Source organism: Salvelinus fontinalis, chromosome 10 (assembly GCF_029448725.1).
Source record: "Salvelinus fontinalis isolate EN_2023a chromosome 10, ASM2944872v1, whole genome shotgun sequence".
NCBI lineage: Eukaryota > Metazoa > Chordata > Actinopteri > Salmoniformes > Salmonidae > Salvelinus > Salvelinus fontinalis.
In genome coordinates, this window is record NC_074674.1 from 12,270,686 (window position 1) to 12,294,036 (window position 23,351).

Below are 23,351 nucleotides of genomic sequence, written 5' to 3' on the forward strand. Positions count from 1 at the left end.
AAAAAAAAAAAAAGTAAACTATTAACAATTCACTTGTTTGACTATGTAACACTAATGCTTAAAATAATTAGGACTTAAAGTCATATTCATTCCAAATGTGGTCTTTGGACTCATCACAATAGTCCCTAAAGAGTTTGAGAAAATAACGTTGATGCGTTCGAAGATTAACACACATGACCAAAAGTAAGTGGACACTTGCTTGTCGAACATATCATTCGAATATCATGGGCATTAATACGGAGTTGGTCCCCCCCCCCCCCCTTTGCTATAACAACCTCCACTCTTCTGGGAGGGCTTTCCTCTAGATGTTGGAACATTGCTGCGGGGACTTGCTTCCATTCAGCCACGAGCATTAGTGAGGTCGGGCACTGATTAGGCCTAGCAATTGGCGTTCCAGGATAGGGCCTTCCCCAAACTGTTGCCACAAAGTATGAAGCACAGAATCGTATTGTATGCTGTAGAGTAAAGATTACCCTTCACTGGAAGTAAGGGGCCTAGCCCAAACCATGAAAAATAGCCACAGACCATTATTCCTCCTTCACCGAACTTTACAGTTGACACTATGCATTCGGGCAAGTAGCGTTCTTCTGACATCCGCCAAACCCAGATTCGTCCGTCAGACTGACAGATGGTGAAACGTGATTCATCTCTCCAGAGAATGTTTCCACTGCTCCAGAGTCAAATGGCGGCGAGCTTTACACCACTCTTGTTGGAAACTCATTGAGCTCTTCAGTAAGGCCATTCTACTGCCAATGTTTGTCGATGGAGATTGCATGGCTGTGTGCTCGATTTTATACACCTTTTGGCAACGGGTGTGGCTGAAATAGCCGAATCCACTAATTTGAACGGGTGCTCACATACTTTTGTATACAGTACCAGTCAAAAGACACCTACTCATTCAAGGGTCTTTCTTTATTGTTACTATTTACTACATTGTAGAATAATACTGAAGACATCAAAACTATGAAATAACTCATATGGAATCATGTAGTAACCAAAGAAGTTTTAAACAAATCCAAATATATTTTAGATTTCAGATTCTTCAAAGTAGCCACCCTTTGAGTTAATGACAGCTTTGCACACTCTTGGCATTCTCTCAACCAGCTTCATGAGGTAGTCACCTGGAATGCATTTCAATTAACAGGTGTGCCTTGTTAAAAGTTCATTTGTGGAATTTCTTTCCTTCTTAATGCGTTTGAGCCAATCAGTTGTGTTGTGACAAGGTAGGGGTGGCATACAGAAGATAGCCCTATTTGGTAAAAGACCAAGTCCATATTATGGCAAGAACAGCTCAAATAAGCAAAGAGAAACGACAGTCCATCATTACTTTAAGACATGAAGGTCAGTCAATGTGGAAAATTTGCACTTGAATTTGCACAAAAACCATCAAGCGCTATGATGAAACTGGCTCTCATGAGGACCGCCACAGGAAAGGAAGACCCAGAGTTACCTCTGCTGCAGAGGATATGTACCAGCCTCAGAAAATGCAGTCCAAATAAATGCTCCACAGAGTTCAAGTAACAGACACATCTCAACATCAACTGTTCAGAGGAGACTGCGTGAATCAGGCCTTCATGATCGAATTGCTGCAAAGAAATCACTACTAAAGTACACCATAAGAAAAATAAAAAGTACACATAAGAAAAAGACACTTGCTTGGGCCAAGAAACATGAGCAATTGACATTAGGCCGGTGGAAATCTGTCCTTTGGGTCAAATTTGAGATTTTTGGTTCCAACCGCCGTGTCTTTGTGAGATGCAGAGTAGGTGAACTGATGACCTCCGCATGTGTGGTTCCCACAGTGAAGCATGGAGGAGGAGGTGTGATGGTGTTGGGGTGCTTTGCTGGTGACACTGTCAGTGATTTATTTACAATTCAAGGCACACTTAACCAGCATGGCTACCATAGCATTCTGAAGCGATATGCCATCCCATCTGGTTTGCGCTTAGTGGGAATATCATTTGTTTTCAACAGGACAATGACCCAACACACCTCCAGGCTGTGTAAGGGCTATTTGACCAAGAAGGAGAGTGATGGAGTGCTGTAACAGATGACCTGGCCTCCACAATCACCCGACCTCAACCCAATTGTGATGGTTTGGAATGAGTTGGACCGCAGAGTGAAGAAAAAGCAGCCAACAAGTGCTCAGCATATGTCGAAACTCCTTCAAGACTGTTGGAAAAGCATTCCAGGTTGAGAGAATGCCAAGAGTGTGCAAAGCTGTCATCAAGGCAAAGGGTGGCTACTTTGAATAATCTAAAATATATTTTGATTTGTTTAACACTTTTTTGGTTACTACATGATTCCATATGTGTTAATTCATAGTTTTGATGTCTTTATTATTATTCTACAATGTAGAAAATAGTTAAAATACAGAAAAACCCTTGAATGAGGTGTTCTAAAACTTTTGACTGGTATTGTGTATATATATTCTCTGGACACCGCCATTGCTCGTCCTAATATTTATATATTTATATATTCCATTCTTTTACTTTTAGATTTGTGTGTATTGCTGTGAATTGTTATTACTGCACTGTTGGAGCTAGGGACAAAAGCATTTGGCTACACCCGCAATAACATCTGCTAAATATGTGTATGCGACCAATACAATTTAATTTGATATAGTGTAACCTATCAATCAGTGCATATCCTACATACCCTACATTACTTTACATACCCTACATTACTCACATACCCTACATTATTCATCTCATATGTATATGTATATACTGTACTCTATATCATCTACTGCATCTTGCCATCTTTATGTAATACATGTATCACTAGCCACTTTAAACTATGCCACTTTATGTTTACATACCCTACATTACTCATCTCATATGTATATACTGTACTCTATACCATCTACTGCATCTTGCCTATGCCGTTCTGTACCATCACTCATTCATATATCTTTATGTACATATTCTTTATCCCTTTACACTTGTGTGTATAAGGTAGTAGTTGTGGAATTGTTAGGTTAGATTACTTGTTGGTTATTACTGCATTGTCGGAACTAGAAGCACAAGCATTTCGCTACACTCGCGTTAACATCTACTAACCATGTGTATGTGACAAATAAAATTTGAATTGATTTGATTTTGATTTTGATTTGATATCAAGTGCTGTCGAGGGCACAAACTTATAATGTTTCAGTCTAGAAATGAAAGCTTTACCATCTATGCCCAAAGCCTGGGCCTCTGATGGATACTGTATAGCTGTCATCAACGCATGCTTAATTATTCCCCCTCCGCACAAGGAGCGTTTGTGTTCCCAGGCCTCATTGATGTATGGAAAGGATCCCACCACATTCACCAATGTAGCTGACCGATGTAGAGAGACAAGTGCCTTAACAGAATGCAATCTAAAGCTGGCGTGGTCCAGAGACGAGAACTCTACCATCTATGACAAAAGCGTGGGCTCCCCACTGCATGTTACAACAGTAAAATACTCTGTTTGTCACTTGTTAAACTGATTCTACATTGAATTTAGTCTTTGAGATGCCCAAACGAGCATGTGTATCTGTAGTTGGTGTTCTTCAAATCTAAATTACAGTAGACTGTGTAAGACAAAACCGCAAAGAAAAGATAACCGGGCAAATGCATATGCTGTCCCAATGGCTAAATAGTGACGGGAGGGCTAGTTCAAACTGCAGTAGGATGGTTCTCACAGGTGAGTGAATCAGTCCTTGCTTGGTGAATAGCACTTGGTTGATCTCTGGGAACAGGACACAGGTGAGCTGAATAGATCACGAGAGACAAGAATGAATCAAATAAATAATCAGAGCAAAGGAATGTAGTTTGTAAACTAGAAAATGAACGTCCTGACAGTCCGAGACAGGGTGCTCTGCAACCATCCTACTCCAACTATTGACAGGGATAATGTTGCATTTATTATTTGTCAGTATGAATGAAATTAGTGGGTCCTGTCTTGATGATTCTATTAGTTTTATTTACACTACTTGTCCTATTGATTTTTGTAGTCTTAAATTATTACTCTGAATAAACTGCTTGCTAAAATGATCCTTGTCCCTGAATGACATGCTAGCTAGTGATAAAGCAATCTGCTCCTGATAACTAACAACAGATCTACTTGTCGTAACTAGCTAGCTACATTACTAAGGTTGCTGTGTTCTAAGTTGGGAGTCATTTTACAGCGTGCATTGATGGTATCAGGTTTCTATAACTATAAAGTTAGATTACAAGTAAAAATACTTGACTTGATAGCAGTCTGACAGACGGAAGTCTCTGTCGAGATGTCACCAGCTGTCTAATACCTTAGAAATGGATAACGTGATTGGCAGATGTGATCAGTAGAGATAGTACCATGGATAGTACACAAGTTTTGATTGGTTTACAGTTTAGTACTTGGTGGATTTTGCCTGTCCAGCTAGCGAACATAAAAGTAAGTACTTACATGTGTAAGAATTGACATTGCCAAAAAACAGAAATGTGTTCAGAAGAAATAGATATCCACAATATGTAAAAACCAGCCCCTCCCTCGACAGATATCGATCATCTCGAAAACTAAAGCAGATAGCTTGCTATGGCCCACCACCTACGTGGATGTCCTTAAGATGAACCACACTGACTTTGGTATTGATATCTCAAAAAACAAGGCAACTATTAATAACAAATTATTTTCATGTGTAACGCTAATGCTCAAAATCATCTGCAATCAAACCCCCACTGTCTTCCGTTCTACTAGCTAACGTGCAATCATTGGAAAATAAAATCGACGACCTACGAGGAAGACTAAACTACCGACGGGACATTAAAAACTGTAATATCTTATGCTTCACGGAGTCGTGGCTGAACGACAACATTATCGACGGACAGCTAGCTGGTTATACGCTGTAACGGCAGGATAGAACAGCGGCGTCTGGTAAGACAAAGGGGGGCTGTCTACATACCACCACAGACCGATGCTGGCACTAAGACCACATTCAATGAGCTGTATTCCGCCATAAGCAAACAAGAAAACGCTCATCCAGAGGCGGCACTCCTAGTGGACAGGGACTTTAATGCAGGGAAACTTAAATCCGTTTTACCAAATTTTTATCAGCATGTTAAATGTGCAACCAGAGGGAAAAAAACTCTAGACTGGTCTTTACTCCACACACAGAAAGGTGTACAAAGCTCTCCCTCGCCCTCCATTTGGCAAATCTGACCACAATTCTATCCTCCTGATTCCTGCTTACAAACAAAAATGAAAGCAGGAAGCACTAGTGACTCGGTCAATAAAAAGTGGTCAGGTGAAGCAGATGCTAAGCTCCAGAACTGCTAGCACAGACTGGAATATGTTCCGGGAAATACCATTTGTAAAAGGCACATGACAGATCACTTGGAGTTTGCCAAAAGGCACCTAAAGGACTCTCAGAATTTCTGGTCTGATGAAACAAAAATTTAACTCTTTGGCCTGAATGCCAACCGTCATGTCTGGAGGAAACCTGGTACCATCCCTACAGTGAAGCATTCTGGTGGCAGCATTTTTCTGTGGGTGTCACGATCGTCGTAATGATGAGACCAAGGTGTAGCGTGCATAGAGTCCCACATAATTTTAATAAAGAGAAACTCACAAAACAAAACAATAAAGAACAAACGAAACGTGAAGCTGTTGGAGTGCACAAAGGCAACTTACTGTAGACAAGATCCCACAACTAACAATGGGGAAATGGCTACCTAAATATGATCCCCAATCAGAGACAACGATAAACAGCTGTCTCTGATTGGGAACCATATCAGGCCAACATAGACATACAAACACCTAGATGACCCACCCTAGTCACTATCACGCCCCAACCAACACAGAGAAAAACAGTTTACTATGGTCAGGGCGTGACAGTGGGGATGTTTTTCACCTGCAGGGACTGGGAGACTCGTCAGGATCGAGGCAAAGATGAACAGAGCAAAGTACAGAGAGATCCTTGATGAAAACCTGCTCCAGAGCGCTCAGGACCTCAGACTGGGGCGAAGGTTCACCTTCCAACAGGACAATGACCCTAAGCACACAGCCAAGACAATGTAGGAGTGGCTTTGTGACAAGTCTCTGAATGTCCTTGAGTGGCCCAGCCAGAGCCCGGACTTGAACCCGATTGAACATCTCTGGAGAGACCTGTAAATTGCTGTGCAGTGACGCTCCCCATCTAACCTGACAGAGCTTGAGTGGATCTGCAGAGAATAATGTGAGAAACTCTCCAAATACAGTTGTGCCAAGCTTGTAGCGTCATACCCAACAAGACTGGAGGCTGTAATCGCTGCCAAAGGTGCTTCAACAAAGTACTGAGTAAAGGGTCTGAATACTTAAAAAACTTTTTTTGCTTTGTAATAATTGGGTATTGTGAGTAGATTGATGAGGGAAATAAACTGTCAAGGGTTCTGAATACTTTCTGAATTCACTGTATAAACTCAATATATTAAGTAATGACATTGAGAATGATTACCTGCTGCATTCAAAGGTAACCAACCTACACTGCTAGACTAAAATTTACTTGCGTCATCCTTGTGGTATTGATAAACATGGTAATGGTTTCACTGATTGCATATGAAGGAGGATAGTTCCTACATGATAGAATGCTCTCTTTGTTATCCAACTAATCTTGTGTACATTCTGTCATCCTTTGAACCCCGTTCATTGCTGCTCACAGCAATATTTTACTTTACTTTCATACTTACATGATTTAAAGCTTTCATCAAGTGTCAAAGGAATATACTTTGATTTTGGGTTATTATAAATTGAGGCAGTTTTACAAATTAAAGTATCTAATGAAAGTATAAGTGAATTCTTCAATATCAAGATGTTCATATTTATTGAAACGACAGAAAGTCTTACAGACGGTGCCTTTAACGAGTTAGCAAAGAGGACTGACTGAAAACGCGAACTTGATTGATCATAAATTCCCTCGTGCAGAACGTTTATGCTTTTTCTCCACTGGCCCACCCTCCTATACCACAGCACACACCTTCATATACACATTGGCACGCACATACAACCACCCGCAGCTAGTTGAGACTGGCAACTGTTAGGTGCTACACCGGTCCGTTAACTGTGAAACAGCTGTATATGACGGTGCGGCACTGCATTGGATGCTCTGATTTAAAAGGGTTTATACATTTAGCTACATAGAGGACGACTGATGGAGACAACAACAGTAGGAATGAGTCAGTTCGTTAACGTTAGCTAGGTAGTATATTTGGAGTAGTCAATAAATGGCTAGTTTACTTTTCTTTAGCTAGCTAACGTTACCGATAGTTGCTACGTCTCCCACTGCCCAGCTGTTCTAGCAGCTAACGTTACTTATCGGTAGTAGCCAGATTAAATTACTTGCAGATCATACTAGCTACAGTAGCTAGATATTGTTAGTTCGCTACCTGCTGTATCACAGAGTATCTAAACCTTTGCCTGGATCGTGCTCCTTAAATTGATACACTGTTAATAGCTAGCTAGGTAACGTTACCTAGCTAAATGCATTGCTACTAATTGATTGGATAGAGGCTATTTTTGCATGAACGATTCAAAATCTAACGTTACAACGTTAACAACTAACGACGTTAGTTAGGCGAACTAGGTAGCTGGCTAGTTACTAAATGCATTATTGATGAGTCCAGCCATTACCGTTTGCTGGCAAGCTATGTACGTAGCTATTTTCACACCGTTAAATCACCAACATAAAATCGTGCACGCTGAATGTAACACTAGTTTATCGTTAAGTTAGCGTTAAGTTAGCGTTTTAGCTAGCTAGTTATGTAGTAGGGCAACTTTCAAGTGGACTCGGATTTACCACCCGCAGCTACTTGACACAAGCCGGCCTGTTCTTTAAGGTGAGTACATGTCATATTCTGTAGCCTAGGTCGCTTTTGCTCTGGGGACTTTAGATGCTTTCTCACAGCATCTCGAGTTGAAAGTGCTTTAAAAAAACGTCCACTGAAAATAAATGACAATGAAGCAAATTGTAAAAAAAATAAATAATCTCGACTTCCAGCTCCAGTCTGGTGATGGAGCTATTAATTTGAATGGAACCTAGTTGACTAGAAGCCATACACCCCCTTGCACAGTTGTCACATTTTGGTGTCCTGATTGCAATGTCAGTGCAATCAACTTTCCCCTTGATCCTGACATGTCCTAATTCATTGCTGATGACAATCGAACCAAATACAGTTATTCACTTGGGATGGAAGAGGTGCAGGATCTGTCTTATTCCAAGTCGGTGCATGAGACTATGTTTACCGAAGTTCACAAATGACATTATGCTATAGAGACCTTTTGATTATTCACTGTAATTAAGTCTTATTCCATCGAGGTCTAGTAGCCGATCAGACAACAATAATACACCCTTAAAATGTACTATACGATACTGCCCTATTTATTTATTGGGCCAAGTTCAAGAGTTTGTTAATGTAATTCAATATTACATTTGTATAAGCTCTCAAATTCATAAACATTAATAAACAAAACCCTTTGTACCAGGACTAAATAAAACACTGATAAACATGGAATACCTCCATGAAATGCCACTTAAGTATTGAGTGCTACAATTCCTAGAAAGCAAAGGCATCAGTGCTATCAAGAAGATATACAGTATAGGATAAAATAATAGTTTTAACAGTCTGGTCTTCATAAGGAATGATTTTAAATGGTACAGTTGGTTCAAGAACAGATCGACACATTATAAGCAGAGGTAATGCATAAAGGCAGCATTCAAGTATACACGCATCTGTCATGTTTTGTTATTGATTATCATGTCTTGTCCCTGTGCTTCCCTTCTATTCGTTTCCCTCTGCTGGTCTTATTTGGTTCTTTCCCTCTTTCTATCCCTCTCTCTCCCCCTCCCTCTCTCCCTCTCTCGCTCTCACTCTCTTTCGTTCCGTCCCTGCTCCCAGCTGTTCCTCATTCTCCTAACTACCTCATTTACTCTTTCACACCTGTTCCCTATTTTGCCCTCTGATTAGAGTCCCTATTTCTCCCTCTGTTTTCCGCTTCTGTCCTTGTCGGATCCTTGTTTGATGTTTGCTTTTCTGTGTCCTTGTTCCGCCCTGTCGTGTTTTTGCCTTCTTCAGATGCTGCGTGTGAGCAGGTGTCACCTAAGATATATCCAGGAGTATCGTTTTTGTTTAAGACTGGAATAAAGACTCTGTTTATGTTAAGTCGCTTTTGGGTCCTCATTCACCAGCATAACAGCATCTTCACATAATCAAGCAATAAGCCCGGGGGGGGGGGGGGGGGGGGGTTAATATACCACGGCTAAGGGCTGTTCTCAAGCGCTACACAACGTGGAGTGCCTGGATACACACCCTAAGACATGGTATATTGGCCATATACCACAAACCCCAGAGGTCCCTTATTGCTATTATTAAGGCTTTGTGACTTTTTTGTAGGCTTGTAGGCTTTGTAGGCTTGTCAGTATGCTAACAAGCATATCAGTACCACTGTACACTAGCGCCTACAAACAAGTTTCATAAACAGATTAGGTCTAGTTAACAGAGGGACCTTGCGTGCCAGGACTGACATAACATTCATGATGTTAAACAAGTCACTGTCCAGGTGCTGAAGCTCCGAGCACTTTAACTGCTTCTTTGGAGGAGCTGGCCATGGTGCTGAAATGCAGTGAAGAGAGGGAGGACTGGTGTGTGAAGTAGGTTGAACAAACAATTGTTTAAATTGTATGCCTATTAGCATATCATTTTCAAATCTATACACTTTAGCCTTACCATATCAAACCAAGCTCCACATTGCTTTGTGTGTTCTTTGGCAGGGCAGTCGGTTGTGTTGGCGTGTCTCCTTCCTTTACTCAGCCATGTCTTCACATATGGCAAGGGGTGGAACAGCAGCAGTGGTTGATCGTTGCGTTTGAGGAAAAGCAAATTGGAGAGGTGGCTCACTGCGAGCGCGTTTCACGATGTCATTCATGCTGCTGAATGCACGCTCGCATTCACTGGTGGATATGGCGATGGTTTCTACTGCTTTCATCAGAGGTGACAAGGAGACTGGCTTTTTTGTAGCTTTGGAGTCCTTGAACTCATGGAATCCCCAAACACTCTCCGTACCATCTACTCTGAACTAGAGGTCGATTAATTATGATTTTTCAACGCCGATACTGATTTTTGGAGGACCAAAAAAAGCCGATGCCAATTAAAAAATATATATATATGCAGTTATATATATATATATATATATAAACAGCGAGTGGCAGCTGTGTAAAAACAAAGGGGGGGGGGGGGTCAATGTAAATAGTCCGGTGGCCATTTGATTAATTGTTCAGCAGTCTTATGGCTTGGGAGTAGAAGTTGTTGAGGAGTCCTGGTACCGCTTGCCATGCGGTAGGAGAGAGAACAGTCTGACCTAAATAATTCATTTCCGTTCCTTCTTAGGCTAGCTGGCTTGCTCCTGACTTGTTTAGAGTAACGTCAGTTGATAGTGACAGAATCACACATTACTTCCCAAGCAAAGTCAATTTCTTTATCTCCTCGGCTATAGAAGATTGTAGCGCAGCCTCTGAATGTCATAGATTCCAGCCAAAGATCTCCCATATGCGTCGGAGTCACGTCTTTCCCCGGCATTTTACAGCTTGTTTCTAGCACAAAGCATTGCGGACTAAAGATGGATCGCTTAGTATAATAAGATAGTAGGTGCCAGGCGCACTGGGTTGAGTGTGTCAAGAACTGCAACGCTGCTTGGGTTTTCATGCTCAACAGTTTATTGTGTGTATCAAGAATGGTCCTCTACCCAAAGGACATCTAGCCTACTTGACACAACCTTGGGAAGCATTGGAGTCAACATTGGCCAGCATCCCTGTGGAACGCTTTTTCTACCATTCCTGTGGAATGCTTTCGACACCTTGTAGTCCATGCCCCGACGAATTGAGGATGTTCTGAGGGCAAACGGGGGTGCAACTCAAATATTAGGAAGGTGTTCTTGATGTTTTGTACTCTTGTGTAGGCTCCCACACAAAGCCCTTTTGTTAGTAGCATGAAGTGAATACTTTTTTAAATGAATTAGGCCTTGTCGAATTGGCTTACTTTCAGCACCAATTCACTGTTCATCTTTTTGGCTGCTGCTTCATAGCAGTAAATTAAATTACTCGAAATATGGCTTTTTGTGAGGTGTGAGCTGACCAAGTAATTTGGTGTTACTCTAAAGCGGAACGGTGGAATAAACGAGTCAGGAGTAGGTTTTCTTGATTGAACACAGTTCTCTATTGAGGGATTTCTGTCAATACAAACACTCCAACACAATCAATGAGAATCTCCCAAGGAAAAACACATATCTTCTTCAGATGAAACAGAAACACAAGACGATTATCTTTACACTATAACAAAAATCACGGGTTTGTCACCGTCATAATGGTTCTTCGTGGATAGCTCCCCTCTCTTGGTGGCCATTCTCCAGAGATAGTTTATCTCCTTCTCCTTGCCTTCCAAAAGATACGTCCTCTCCTTTGGTGGAGCAACCACTCTTATACTTTCTTTTGCCTCCCCTCTCTGCTGGTTCCCTCCTCTTTCTTTTAGGGGAAAGAGAATATGTCATATGTACCGTCAGCTGTGCTTAATTGCCTCTGGTCACCTTGACTCACATGCCTGGTTGGGCTACTATCCGTGAGCCCAGCCTGCCCTCTGGTGGTCCTTCCACAGAGGTCAATTACTCTGATAAATAGCTTCATTATGGGCAAAGAAACATTTGTTTTTATTAAATCAATTATAGCAGGAGCAAGCTTACCTCATCTTCCCGTCGTCTCTCTCAAACTGAACAGAACATCAGTAGGCCTAGTCCATGCTCACAGATATTGCATTTTCTGGACAAAAAAATAACTATTTTCGGAAGAGGCCTTTGACTCGTTTCCTGAAGTGCCACTGTACACAGCACAGCCATTAGTTAGGCAGCACCAAAGGGTTTACATCATCAAGAGCAGGCTAGGGCTCATGATTGTGTCACGGCTCCTCCTCTGCAGTGCAGGGGGCGGTTCCTCCTGCAGGCAGAGGAGGGTCGTTAAGTGATTGGAGCCACCTGGGCTCAGGGTATAAAACTGCTTACTAATCACCTCTCTCTCTCTCTCTCTCTCTCTGCTCCTCCAGGTATGCTCATGATTTGTTTGTTCCTTTTTAGTTTTGCATAGTTTTCACTCAGTCATGTTCACACACACATATTCATGCACCCATGCACTTTACATACACCTTACATTATGATACATCCACACCTCATTCCTGTTTCTTAGTTTAAAGTTAATAGTTTTGTTTATAATAAAGAACACTTTTAAATTGGCCTATACCTGTTGTTCGTGTCCCCTCATTTTTGTCACAGGCTATGAGCCGGCTTGTGACAAGTGGGGGCTCATCCGGGATAGTAGTTAACTTTGGTTAGTTTAGTTCAGATTGACAATTTTTTTTTGTTTGAGTGGATGTTTTGGTTGGGCCAATTTTTGTTTAAGAGAGAGTTGAGAGCCATGTGTTCTTTTGGTTCAGTTAGCTTGGTAGCTAAGCAATTCACTTTGTGTTTTTCTGGGTTTTGTTCAGGTGGGAGTCCTCTCCTGTTCAGGCATATCAGCAAGTGTCAATAGGAGGCTTGTGGTGTTTTTGTTTTAGGTGGCAGTGAACGTGGGTAGAGCATCCCTTTCCCTTTTCCCCTACATCGGCTCGGGAGCACCTCCGTGGTTATGGGAGGGCCGCCAGTTTCTTGTTGTCTTTTCCACTCCACTGGTTTTGTGTGCATAAAACCCCACCACATGTGACTGCACGAAGACCAGGGCCAGTTAGTTAGTAGTTTTTGGAGGATAGTGGGGTGTGGCTCCTGTCCTTGAACCCAGACTGACAGCAGGTGAGTTGTGTTTTTTTTGGAGCATTTGTAATAGTTGTATTGCTTAAGGAAAATGTCTTCCATTTTGTGTAGTTTTGTTCAAGCTCCTTCAGAGGTAGCCTTAGAGTTGTGTACTAAGGAGCAGTTAATTGAAATTGCTGAAGGGTCTTAGGGAAATGGGTGTTTTTGGCGGTCAGTCTGCTAGTAGTGAGGGTGCAAGTTTTCAGTCTAGCCCTTCATTAACTTTTGAGCAGCAGAGGGAACTGTTGCAAATGCAATTAGAGATAGAGCGATTGAGAAATGCTAATAGACCGGAAAGACTACCACAGTTTGATGTTTCACAGAATCTTTGTTTGTTGCCTAAATTTGATGAGTCAGATCCAGACACATACTTTACTTTATTTGAGCGTATTGCGGAAGCTAGAGCTTGGTCAGATTTGGACATGACTATGTTGCAATGTGTACTTACAGGTAAAGCACGTGAGGCTTTTGCAGCACTGAGTGTAGCTGACAGTAAAGTTTATGCTAAAGTTAAATCAGCAGTTCTGAAGGTCTACGAGCTTGTGCCAGAGGCATATCGTCAACGTTTTCGTTACAGGAAAAAGTTAGATTCACAAACCTATTCTGAGTTTGTTTGTGATTTGACTACTGCATTTAATCGTTGGTGTACAGCTTCTGAAGTTAGTACTTTTGAGGGTCTGTCTAATTTGATTGTGTTAGAATAGTTCAAAAATTCTGTGTCTGACCAGGTTGCTACATACATGAATGAACGTAAAGTTAAGTCTCCAAGTGATGCAGCCATCCTTGCAGATGAGTACAGGCTAACACATAAAAGCCATTTTGAGTCAAACAGTGACATGTACCATAAAAATAACTTTACTCCTAGGAATAGGAGGTCACCTTTTTTTGGAGATTTTTTCAAAAGGCCTCAGCAGAAGTTTGGGTCTGGAGGACTTAAAACACCGGTTAATGCTAATGCCTGTCGCTACTGCTTAGTTGAAGGACATTGGAAGAAAAATTGTCCTCTGCTTAAATCAAAACAGTCAGTTCAAGTTAAACCTGTTGTGATGGCAAGTCCTGTTACAGCCTCTGACCACCAGGGTGAGCTGTTTCAGCCACTAGTTGAGTTTGATTCTCAGTTTTCCCGCTGTGATTTTTCAGCCTTTATTTCAGATGGTGTAGTGTCCCTGGGAGATGGCAACCAGAATGTTAAAATCAAGATCCTAAGAGACACTGGAGCTTTAGATTCTTTTATTCTGGAATCTGTTTTGCCGTTCTCTAAAGAGTCTGATACTGGCCGTTGTGTAATGGTATGTGGTATGGGTTTAGTTCCATTCTCTTGTCCTTTACATGGAGTTACCCTAAAATGTGGTCTGGTAGAGGGTGATGTAGATGTTGGGGTTAGACCTCAGTTGCCAGTAGAGGGAGTACACATGATTTTGGGGAATGACTTGGCAGGTAGTAAGGTGTGGGCAGATGGTAAACTAAACATCTATAAGAAGCAACCTTCAGTGTCCCCTGCAAGGGAATCTCCGGATCAGAACTGTGTGTCTTTTGAGGTATTTCCAGTTTGTGCGGTTACCCGCGCAGCCTCTCGTAAGGAGATTGAGAGTAAGCCAGAAAGTCTTGAGTTGCCAGTCAAACTCCAGACAGAACAGTTGACTAGTTCTAGAGATTCATTGATGGCTGAGCAAAAAGCCGATACTACTTTAGCTGATCTGTTTGATAAAGTGGTTCCTGATTCAGTGGTGAGGAATAGTGCTCAGTGTTATTTTCTTCTTGATGGGCTGTTGGTCAGGAAATGGGTTCCACACTATGATCAGGGTCTAGGAGAACCAGTCTTTCAAATAGTTGTACCTACTACTTTGCGAAATAAAGTGTTGCAAACTTCACATGGTGATGTGGCAGGTCATATGGGTGTTCGTAAAACTTATGATCGCATACTTCGTTATTTTTTCTGGCCACGTTTAAAGCGGGATGTATCTCAGTTTATTAAAACTTGTGATACGTGTCAGCGCACAAGCAAGCCAAATCAGGTTGTAAAGCCTGCACCGTTGTATCCAATACCAGCCGTAGGGCAACCTTTTGAGCATCTTATTATCGATTGTGTTGGGCCATTACCAAGGTCCAAGTCAGGTCATAGCTACTTATTAACTGTTGTGTCAAGCAACCAGATATCCGGCAGCTTTTTCCTTGCGTACCATAACTTCAAAATCAGTAGTTAAAGCTTTAACTCAATTTATTTCAACATTTGGGATTCCAAAAACCATCCAGTCTGATCAGGGGTCTAACTTTACCTCTCATTTATTTGCTCAGGTTCTCAAACAGCTTAAAGTTAAACACAACAAGTCTACTGCGTTCCATGCCCAGAGCCAGGGAGCTTTGGAACGTTTTCATCAAACTTTAAAATCCTTGCTTCGTGCATATTGTACGGAACTGTCTGCCGACTGGGAGGAGGGGTTACCTTGGCTGTTACTAGCTGCTCGTGAAGTAGTGCAGGAAAGCACAGGGTTTAGCCCAAATGACTTAGTGTTTGGCCATAAGGTGCGTGGGCCTTTAGCAGTGTTGCAGGATGGTTGTTTGCCTGAGGAACCACCTCGGAACCTTATTGACTATGTAAATGGCTTTAGGTTGAAGTTGTATAGGGCTGGTGAACTAGCGAAAGAAACTAAAATGTTCTCAACGGAAAATGAAACTGAAATATGACGGACAGGCTGAGCTGCGTGAGTTTAGTCCCGGTGATCGGGTACTTGCTCTTCTGCCTCTTGTAAGTTAACCTTTTCAGGCAAAATACTGTGGTCCTTTCACTGTGTTGCGTAAAGTGTCAGATTTGAACTATCTTATTGAAACCCCTAGTCATAGGAAGTCCTCTAAATTATGCCATGTGAACCTGTTAAAATGTTATCACTCCCGTGATCTAAGCAAAGTTGAAGGCACTCCAGCAGTGAGGTCAGTGTTGACTGCTGCCCCAGTCCCTGCATCTTGTGGCTTTAATTTGGTGGAGGGGGGAGAAGAGGAAGTTAAAGTTTCAGATGAGGTCTTACAAGGACGGTTGAAAAACTCCCAGACTTTGCAAAACCTTGGGGTTTTGGTAGATCATTTAGACTCTGAGAAACGTGATGAATTGGTAGCTCTTATTAGAAACTACCCTGTTTTGTTTTCTGACACTCCATCACAAACCCACTTAATTGAACATGATATAGACATCGGAGATGCTAAGCCTATCAAACACAGATTTTATCGTGTATCTGAGGAGAAGAGACTAAAACTGGAAACAGAGATGCAGTATATGTTGGACACAGGTATTGATTTGGCAAAATGTGAGTTTGCCAAAGCTACAGTCACATACCTAGGCAAGGTTGTTGGTCAGGGATTTGTCTGTCCCGTAGAAGCCAAGGTTCAGGCTGTGAAGCAGTTCCCACAGCCCTCTACAAAGAAAGAACTGATGCGCTTCCTGGGAATGGCGGGGTACTACCGTGCTTTTTGTAAACTTTTCGGTAGTAGTGTCCCCACTGACCAATCTGTTGAAGGCCAAGGCTGAATTTATCTGGTCCACCCAGTGTCAAGAGGCATTTGATGCAGTTAAGACTCTTTTGTATTTGGCACCTGTGTTGGCAGCACCAAATTTTGGGAAACCTTTCAAATTGCAGGTAGACGCCAGTCAAATCGGTGCTGGGGCTGTGTTTCTCCAGGAGAATGACGACAAGGTTGAGTGTCCAGTCAGTTTCTTCTCCCGAAAATTTAATAAGTATCAGAAACTATTCTGTAATTGAAAAGGAGGCTTTAGGTCTCATTTGGGCTTTACAGCACTTCGAGGTCTATGTTGGTTCTGGTTTGACCCCTTTAACTGTGTTCACTGACCACAACCCACTTGTTTTTCTGAGGTCCCTGCAAAACCCCAACCAGCGCCTGATGCGTTGGGCTTTGTTCTTGCAACCATTCAACCTTGATATTAGACACATTAGTGGTAAGGATAATATCATTGCTGATGCTCTGTCCCGTGCTCCTTTAACCTAGCTTGTATCTTTTCTCTGCTGACCCCTACGGGCTGTCTGTGCCTCTTTTCTCTTAAATTGCTCCCCAGGTACCAGGGCTGCTGAGTTTGAGGGGCGGACAGTCAGCTGGGGGACACGGGGCTACTGCTAGGAGCCGGGATTGGTATTTTTGTTTATTTGTTTTTTGGGAAATTTGAATTATTTTGAATATGTTGGAGGAAGTTGGGTTGAGGGTGGGACCCTCATTTTAAGGAGGGGGGGTGTCACGGCTCCTCCTCTGCAGTGCAGGGGGCGGTTCCTCCTGCAGGCAGAGGAGGGTCGTTAAGTGATTGGAGCCACCTGGGCTCAGGGTATAAAACTGCTTACTAATCACCTCTCTCTCTCTCTCTCTCTCTCTGCTCCTCCAGGTATGCTCATGATTTGTTTGTTCCTTTTTAGTTTTGCATAGTTTTCACTCAGTCATTTTCACACACACATATTCATGCACCCATGCACTTTACATACACCTTACATTATGATACATCCACACCTCATTCCTGTTTCTTAGTTTAAAGTTAATAGTTCTGTTTATAATAAAGAACACTTTTAATTGGCCTATACCTGTTGTTCGTGTCCCCTCATTTTTGTCACAGGCTATGAGCCGGCTTGTGACAATTGGGAGAGCAGATCCATTGCAGTGTGTAATGCAGTGTAGCTCAGTTTTATGTACACCATCCCAGCAGCGCAAAACCCCGAAGGAAGTACATTTTCTTAGAAATCCAGCTTTGCCCTGTGCCGAGCATGCTCTTCGTATAGCCTAGGCCTATAGCATAGGCTATGGATCATTTGATTGAGACCACACTAGGCGTACTTGATATTGTGTGCAAATCAGGGATGAGGGTGCAGCATCAGACACACATTGGTATATAATAAGCAACTATTTCTCAAACATTGAGCAACATGACATTTAATCGATTACAAATGACATGACCCTCTCCTGGAGTAAAATATTAAACCCATCCTCTGACTGAAATTGAAAAAGCATGACCATCCCCCATTTTCCTCCGGGTAACAATTGTGTACATTTCGACCTCTCCCTAAGGTCGAAGTCTTTCTGCTTGGCTCTGATGTGATTTGACAACATGGAACAGTGCATGCTGCACATTCTCAATCTTGAACAGTCTACTGGCACACATACGCCAGATTACAGAGTAGTGGCAAAAAATAACCGGTATGCAGTTCACCAACAATTAGAGGTGCCGGTTGTGAGAGCAAAATTGCAAGATTATGTAATACTTTTATTGCATCAAATGGTTGTTTTATGCAACATAATAGAGGGTTCTTATAACTCTATTGTGTCTGTGTTAACTGAAAGGGGGCCTTTGGGAGATAACACTGACAGGAGATTTTTGGGGTATAAAACCTAAAGAGACCGCATTCCATAGCATGAGTTAATGTTTCTGTTCTCTATGGTACCAGGGAGAGATGACCCCAGGGCCCGACCCTTGTCTCTACACAAAGATAACTGTTTTTATAGCAGATACTGTCTGCTGTGAATAATAAGTATCTTTCATACAAATCTTAACTTTGTGACCCATTCCATCCATCTGTTGTTCGTCATGTAGACTGAAAGGGGTGTATCTTGGCTATAAAAGACCTTTGCACTTTTGTCTGGGGGCTCTCGACGAATCATCTGAGGGTGATTCGTCAGCCAGCCATCATTATCGTAGAGCACTCAATCGATTCACTTTATATGTGTGTGTTTTATTGACCTGCTTCCTTATTAATAAGTGAATAAAGATTTAGTTTAAGTATAACTGACTTGTGTGATAAGTTTGTCTCTCCTCATTTGATAGTAAAGAAATGAACCACCACACGGTACGGCACTCCGTCCCAAGTCAAGCACTGTACCCATAACATGGTACAGCCATCGCATGCTTTAAATTATGGATGGTTTCACTCAGTGATGTTGGATTGCCCCTAGCTATACTGAACAAAAATATAAACGCAACATGTAAAATGTGGGTCCCATGTTTCAAGAGCTGAAATAAAATGTCCCAGAAATGTTCCATATGCACAACGTGTATTTCTCTCAAATGTTGTGCACAATAATGTTTACATCCCTGTTAGTGAGCAATTCTCCTTCGCCAAGATAATCCATCCACTTGACCGGTGTGGCATATCAAGAAGCTGATTAAACAGCATGATCCTTACACCGGTGCACCTTGTGCTGGGGGCAAAAGGCCACTCTAAAATGTGCAGTTTTGTCACAACACAATGACAGATCTCAGGTTTTGAGGGAGCATGCAATTGGCATGCTGACTGCAGGAATGTCCACCATAGCTGTTGCCAGATAATTGAATGTTCATTTCTCTACTAAAAGCCGCCTCCAATGTCGTTTTAGAGAACTTGTCAGTACATCCAACTGGCCTCACAAAAAAGGTGCCACATTTTTCTGTAAAATTGGTTATACTTTTTCTGCAAAATAGGTAGTGCTTGAGCTGGTTGCCCTTGACAGCAGTTAGCCTAAGTGTTAGACAGTGTAGAGCCCTTTGGTCATTTGGTAATGGCAAAAAAATGAAACTCACACAAGAAGTTTCAGTGTGTGTGACCCGATCTTACACTCTCTCACACGTACAGGCACACACCTTGTATGTATGCACTGGTTGGCAAGACTCATGCTTATAGCCAGAGCCTGATCACCAGAGCTTGACAGTGAATTGTTGGACAGTGTAGAGCACTTTGGTTGTTTGATGATGCAGAAAAGACGCAACTTTTTTTGCAGTCTTTTATCTTCCAAACAATATGTATTCCACAGACATGGTGTTTGCAGTCTTTAATTGAAAAACTCATTTTTGAGTATACTTCCATTATTGTCAGATACATATTATCTACAAAAAATAATAATACATGACAAAATGCCCTTTTAGTTTTACTGTTTGTATTATATGGCCTCTGTCAAGTCAAAGAGGCTCTCTTGTTTTTCAGGGGTGAGAGGCAGGTGCCATGACTGGGGCTGAGGATGACATCCCATTGGGTGAAAGCAAGACAGTCACAGACTTCTGCTACCTACTGGACAAATCCAAACAACTCTTCAATGGCCTACGGTCAGCCTGCCTGTCTGCCTGCCTGCCTGTCTGCCTGTCTGCCTGCCTGTCTGTCTGTCTGTCTGTCTCTCTGTCTCTGTCTGTCTGTCTCTCTCTCTTGAGGCCTCTGTATTTGTGTTTTTGACTGTTGATAAGTCGTTTTGAATTGTTTGATTGGCCTACTTTTAAATGATCTGACATTCAATGCAGTAAGCTATACGAAAATAACTTCACACTTAGTTATTTAATAAATGGTTCGTAGACCTAAATGATCAGTTAGTTATTTAATAAATGGCTCATAGACCTAAATGATCAGTTAGTTATTTAATAAATGGTTCGTAGACCTAAATGATCAGTTAGTTATTTAATAAATACCTCATAGACCTAAATGATCAATGGTAAAAAGATGGTCCACACTCTCAGAATTAAGGTGAATGAAAATACACCATTTCTGTAATACCACCATTTCTTAGTATCAACCCCAATTTGAAGAGTACAACCTTTTCAGTTTGACGTGGCACTTAGTCTTATTTGTCAACCTTTAAGGGCCATCCACACCAAGGACGATAACTGTAATGATAAATTATACATAACTAAAGGTTGGCGAGCATCCACACCAACGGACCATTTATCGTTCTGCAGTACACCTGTCAATCAACTGGTCAAAGCATCTTATGGCACTCTAGTTCTGTTAATAAGGTGGTAACACAAGTCCATTCAGTGCTTCAGGGTGTTTTTATTGTCATAGTGACGACTGCAAATAATACTTAATGACAAATAACATAGAAAATCATATTTAAATGTTGCATTTCAACAACAAATGCTGTTTAGACTGAGCATCTTTTATGTCATGCCATTCATTGCTTGCCTTGTTGCTCAAGTGGTTTGCAAGTTTCCATTTTACTAATGATTGTCTGTTCATTCATTCATCTTTTTCGATGTGCGACAGTTCATTTGGCCTAGGCCTATTTTACATTTAGCAATTAGCAAGAGCTAGCCTGCTTTTCTCCACGGAAAGGCTATTAGACCTAGTATAAAACATTTTACAAGTTAAAATATTTTTTTAGGCTTGGTATGTCAGTAGCTGCAGGCTGTATCTTCTCCGTTGCTCGCTTGCACTCTCACTCTCCTTCTGTCTCCCTCCCCCCTCTGTCCTATAGTAGTAACAACACGTGCCTGAGCGATTGTCTGAGAACTTGGAATTGGTTGCTTCATTACTTCTCTTAGTAATGAACCCCCATTCCGCTCGTCCCTGTGATGTATGGATAGAAACTGGAGCGGCGACCCAATCTGAAACAAGAAGAGACAGGAAACACTGTGAGCTCACTGCAACGGTGTTGTCAGACACAAGTTGTAAATAAGCCTCCTCCGTTTTTAGAGAATTTGTCAGTCAGGGCCTACAAACTTTTTTTTAAATACCAGCCAATATCATTTTTTGGGCCATAATGACCCATGCATGCTTAGTAGTGTTTTATTTATTCCCCTCTCCCCCACTCTCTTTTCTCCCCAATTTCAATCGGGCTCGGAAGAGGCGAATGTGAAGTCATGCGTACTCCGAAACAACATGACCCGCCTAACCACGCTACTTAACACCTGCCAGCTTAACCCGGAAGCCAGCCAATGTGTTGAAGGAAACACAGTTCAACTGGCGACCGGGTTCAGCCTGCAGGCACCCGGCCCGTCACAAGGAGTTGCTAGTGTGTGATGAGCCAAGTAAAACCCCTCTAGCTAAACCCTCCCCCTAACCCGGACGATGCTGAGCCAATTGTGTGCCGTCCTATGGCACAATTGTGCGCCGTCCTATGGCACCCTGCCATGACCGGTTGTGGCACAGCCTGGGAATGAACCCGGGTCTATAGGAACACCTCTAGCCTGATGCAGTGCCTTAGACCGCTGCGCCACTCGGGAGGCCCCAGAAATGTTTCTAAAACAAGAAATGTATTACTAGGAAGAAGTAATGTGATATATTGCTCTATTTAATTTTATATTCTGTGACCAGAGTATTTTAACAAAAATCTAGACTCTGTTCCACATGGAGTATGATGCCCGTAGGTCCAAGGAGCATAGCTTTTTGGACAAGGTCTGCTTGTGAAATCTGGGGCACATTGACCCTGTCTCTGGAGGCTCAGTCCCACCCTGGAATCAACCAATGCCAGCCCTGCTGCAGTGCTCTGTTCCTCCATGCTAATTACACTTAGGTTTGGTTATTAGAATCAGACCAAAAATTGGGATCAGTGACCTAGTTTTGCTTGGGGACTTTGCTTGTTTGGGGCCCAGTCAGATTTCAGTTAAATAATTGGAATTGTTATGAATAAACTAGGGGCATTTTAGCATTAGGCCTATACGGTAACTGCAGACAGGTCAAATGTGTACTGAACAAATATATATACTCAACATGCAGCAATTTCAAAGGTTTAACTGAGTTACAGTTCATATAAGGAAATCAGTCAATTTTAAACAAATTAATTTGGCCCTAATCTATGGATTTCACATGACTGGGCAGGGGTGCAGCCATGGGTGGGCCTTGGAGGGCATAGACCCACCCACTTGGCAGCCAGGCCCAGCCAATCAGAATGAGTTTTTCTCCACAAAAGGGCTTTATTTCAGACAGAAATACTCCTCAGCGGGGCGCGCCCCCCTCAGACGATCCCGCAGGTAAAGAAGCGGATATGGCGGTCCTGGGTTGGCGTGGTTACACGTAGTCTGCAGTTGAGGCCTGTTGGACATACTTCCAAATTCTCTAAAACGACGTTGGAGGCAGCTTATGGTAGAGAAATTAACATTTAATTCTCTGACAACAGCTCTAGTGGACATTCCTGCAGTCAGCATGCCAATTGCACACTCTCTCAAAACTTGAGACATCTGTAGCATTGTGTTGTGTGACCAAAAGTGCACATTTTAGAGTGGCCTTTTATTGCCCCCAGCACAAGGTGCACCTGTGTAATGATCATGCCGTTTAATCAGCTTCTTGATATGCCACACCTGTCAGGTGGATGGATTATCTTGGCAAAGGAGAAATGCTCACTAACAGGGATGTAAACAAATTTGTGCACAACATTTTTGAGAAAAGCTTTTTGTGCGTATGGAAAATTGCTGGGATTTTGTATTTCAGCTCATGAAACATGAGACCAACAGTTTACATGTTGTGTTTATATTTTTGTTCAGTGTAACTACATGACATTGGACCAGCTAATGTAAAATGAGAGAGAAAATGTGTGGATGATTAAATAAATAACCTTTAGGCATATTAAGTGTCATATACTAACTGAGAGACCGCTTGTATGATGTGTTTCCAGTGTCTAGCAGTCTGACCAGAAACAACAGAGCAGGAATTTCCTTATCTAGCCCTCTCTTCGCTCTGTTTGGCAATATGTCTTGTAGGTGTTAATCTTGTTCATAGGGATACAAAATTAATGGCGCATGGAATTTGACTAAATAGAATTCTGCTTGATTATCTGACCCATCATCCTGATATGACAGTCAAGACATCGTTTGCCACAGCCAG

At 42.1% G+C, this 23,351-nt stretch overlaps 1 protein-coding gene across 2 annotated transcripts in view; it reads left to right on the forward strand.

Moving 5' to 3' along the window:
* The first annotated feature begins 6,961 nt into the window (after positions 1-6,961).
* LOC129863637 (protein SCAI-like) overlaps positions 6,962-23,351 on the forward strand; it is a 56,472-nt gene continuing 40,082 nt past the window's right edge. For both annotated transcript variants that reach the window (XM_055935763.1, XM_055935764.1), the window contains exons 1-2: positions 6,962-7,820; positions 19,749-19,867. In XM_055935763.1, coding sequence (XP_055791738.1) covers positions 19,767-19,867 — 101 coding nt within the window. In that variant the 5' untranslated portion in view covers positions 6,962-7,820; positions 19,749-19,766. The remainder of the gene's footprint in view (positions 7,821-19,748; positions 19,868-23,351) is intronic.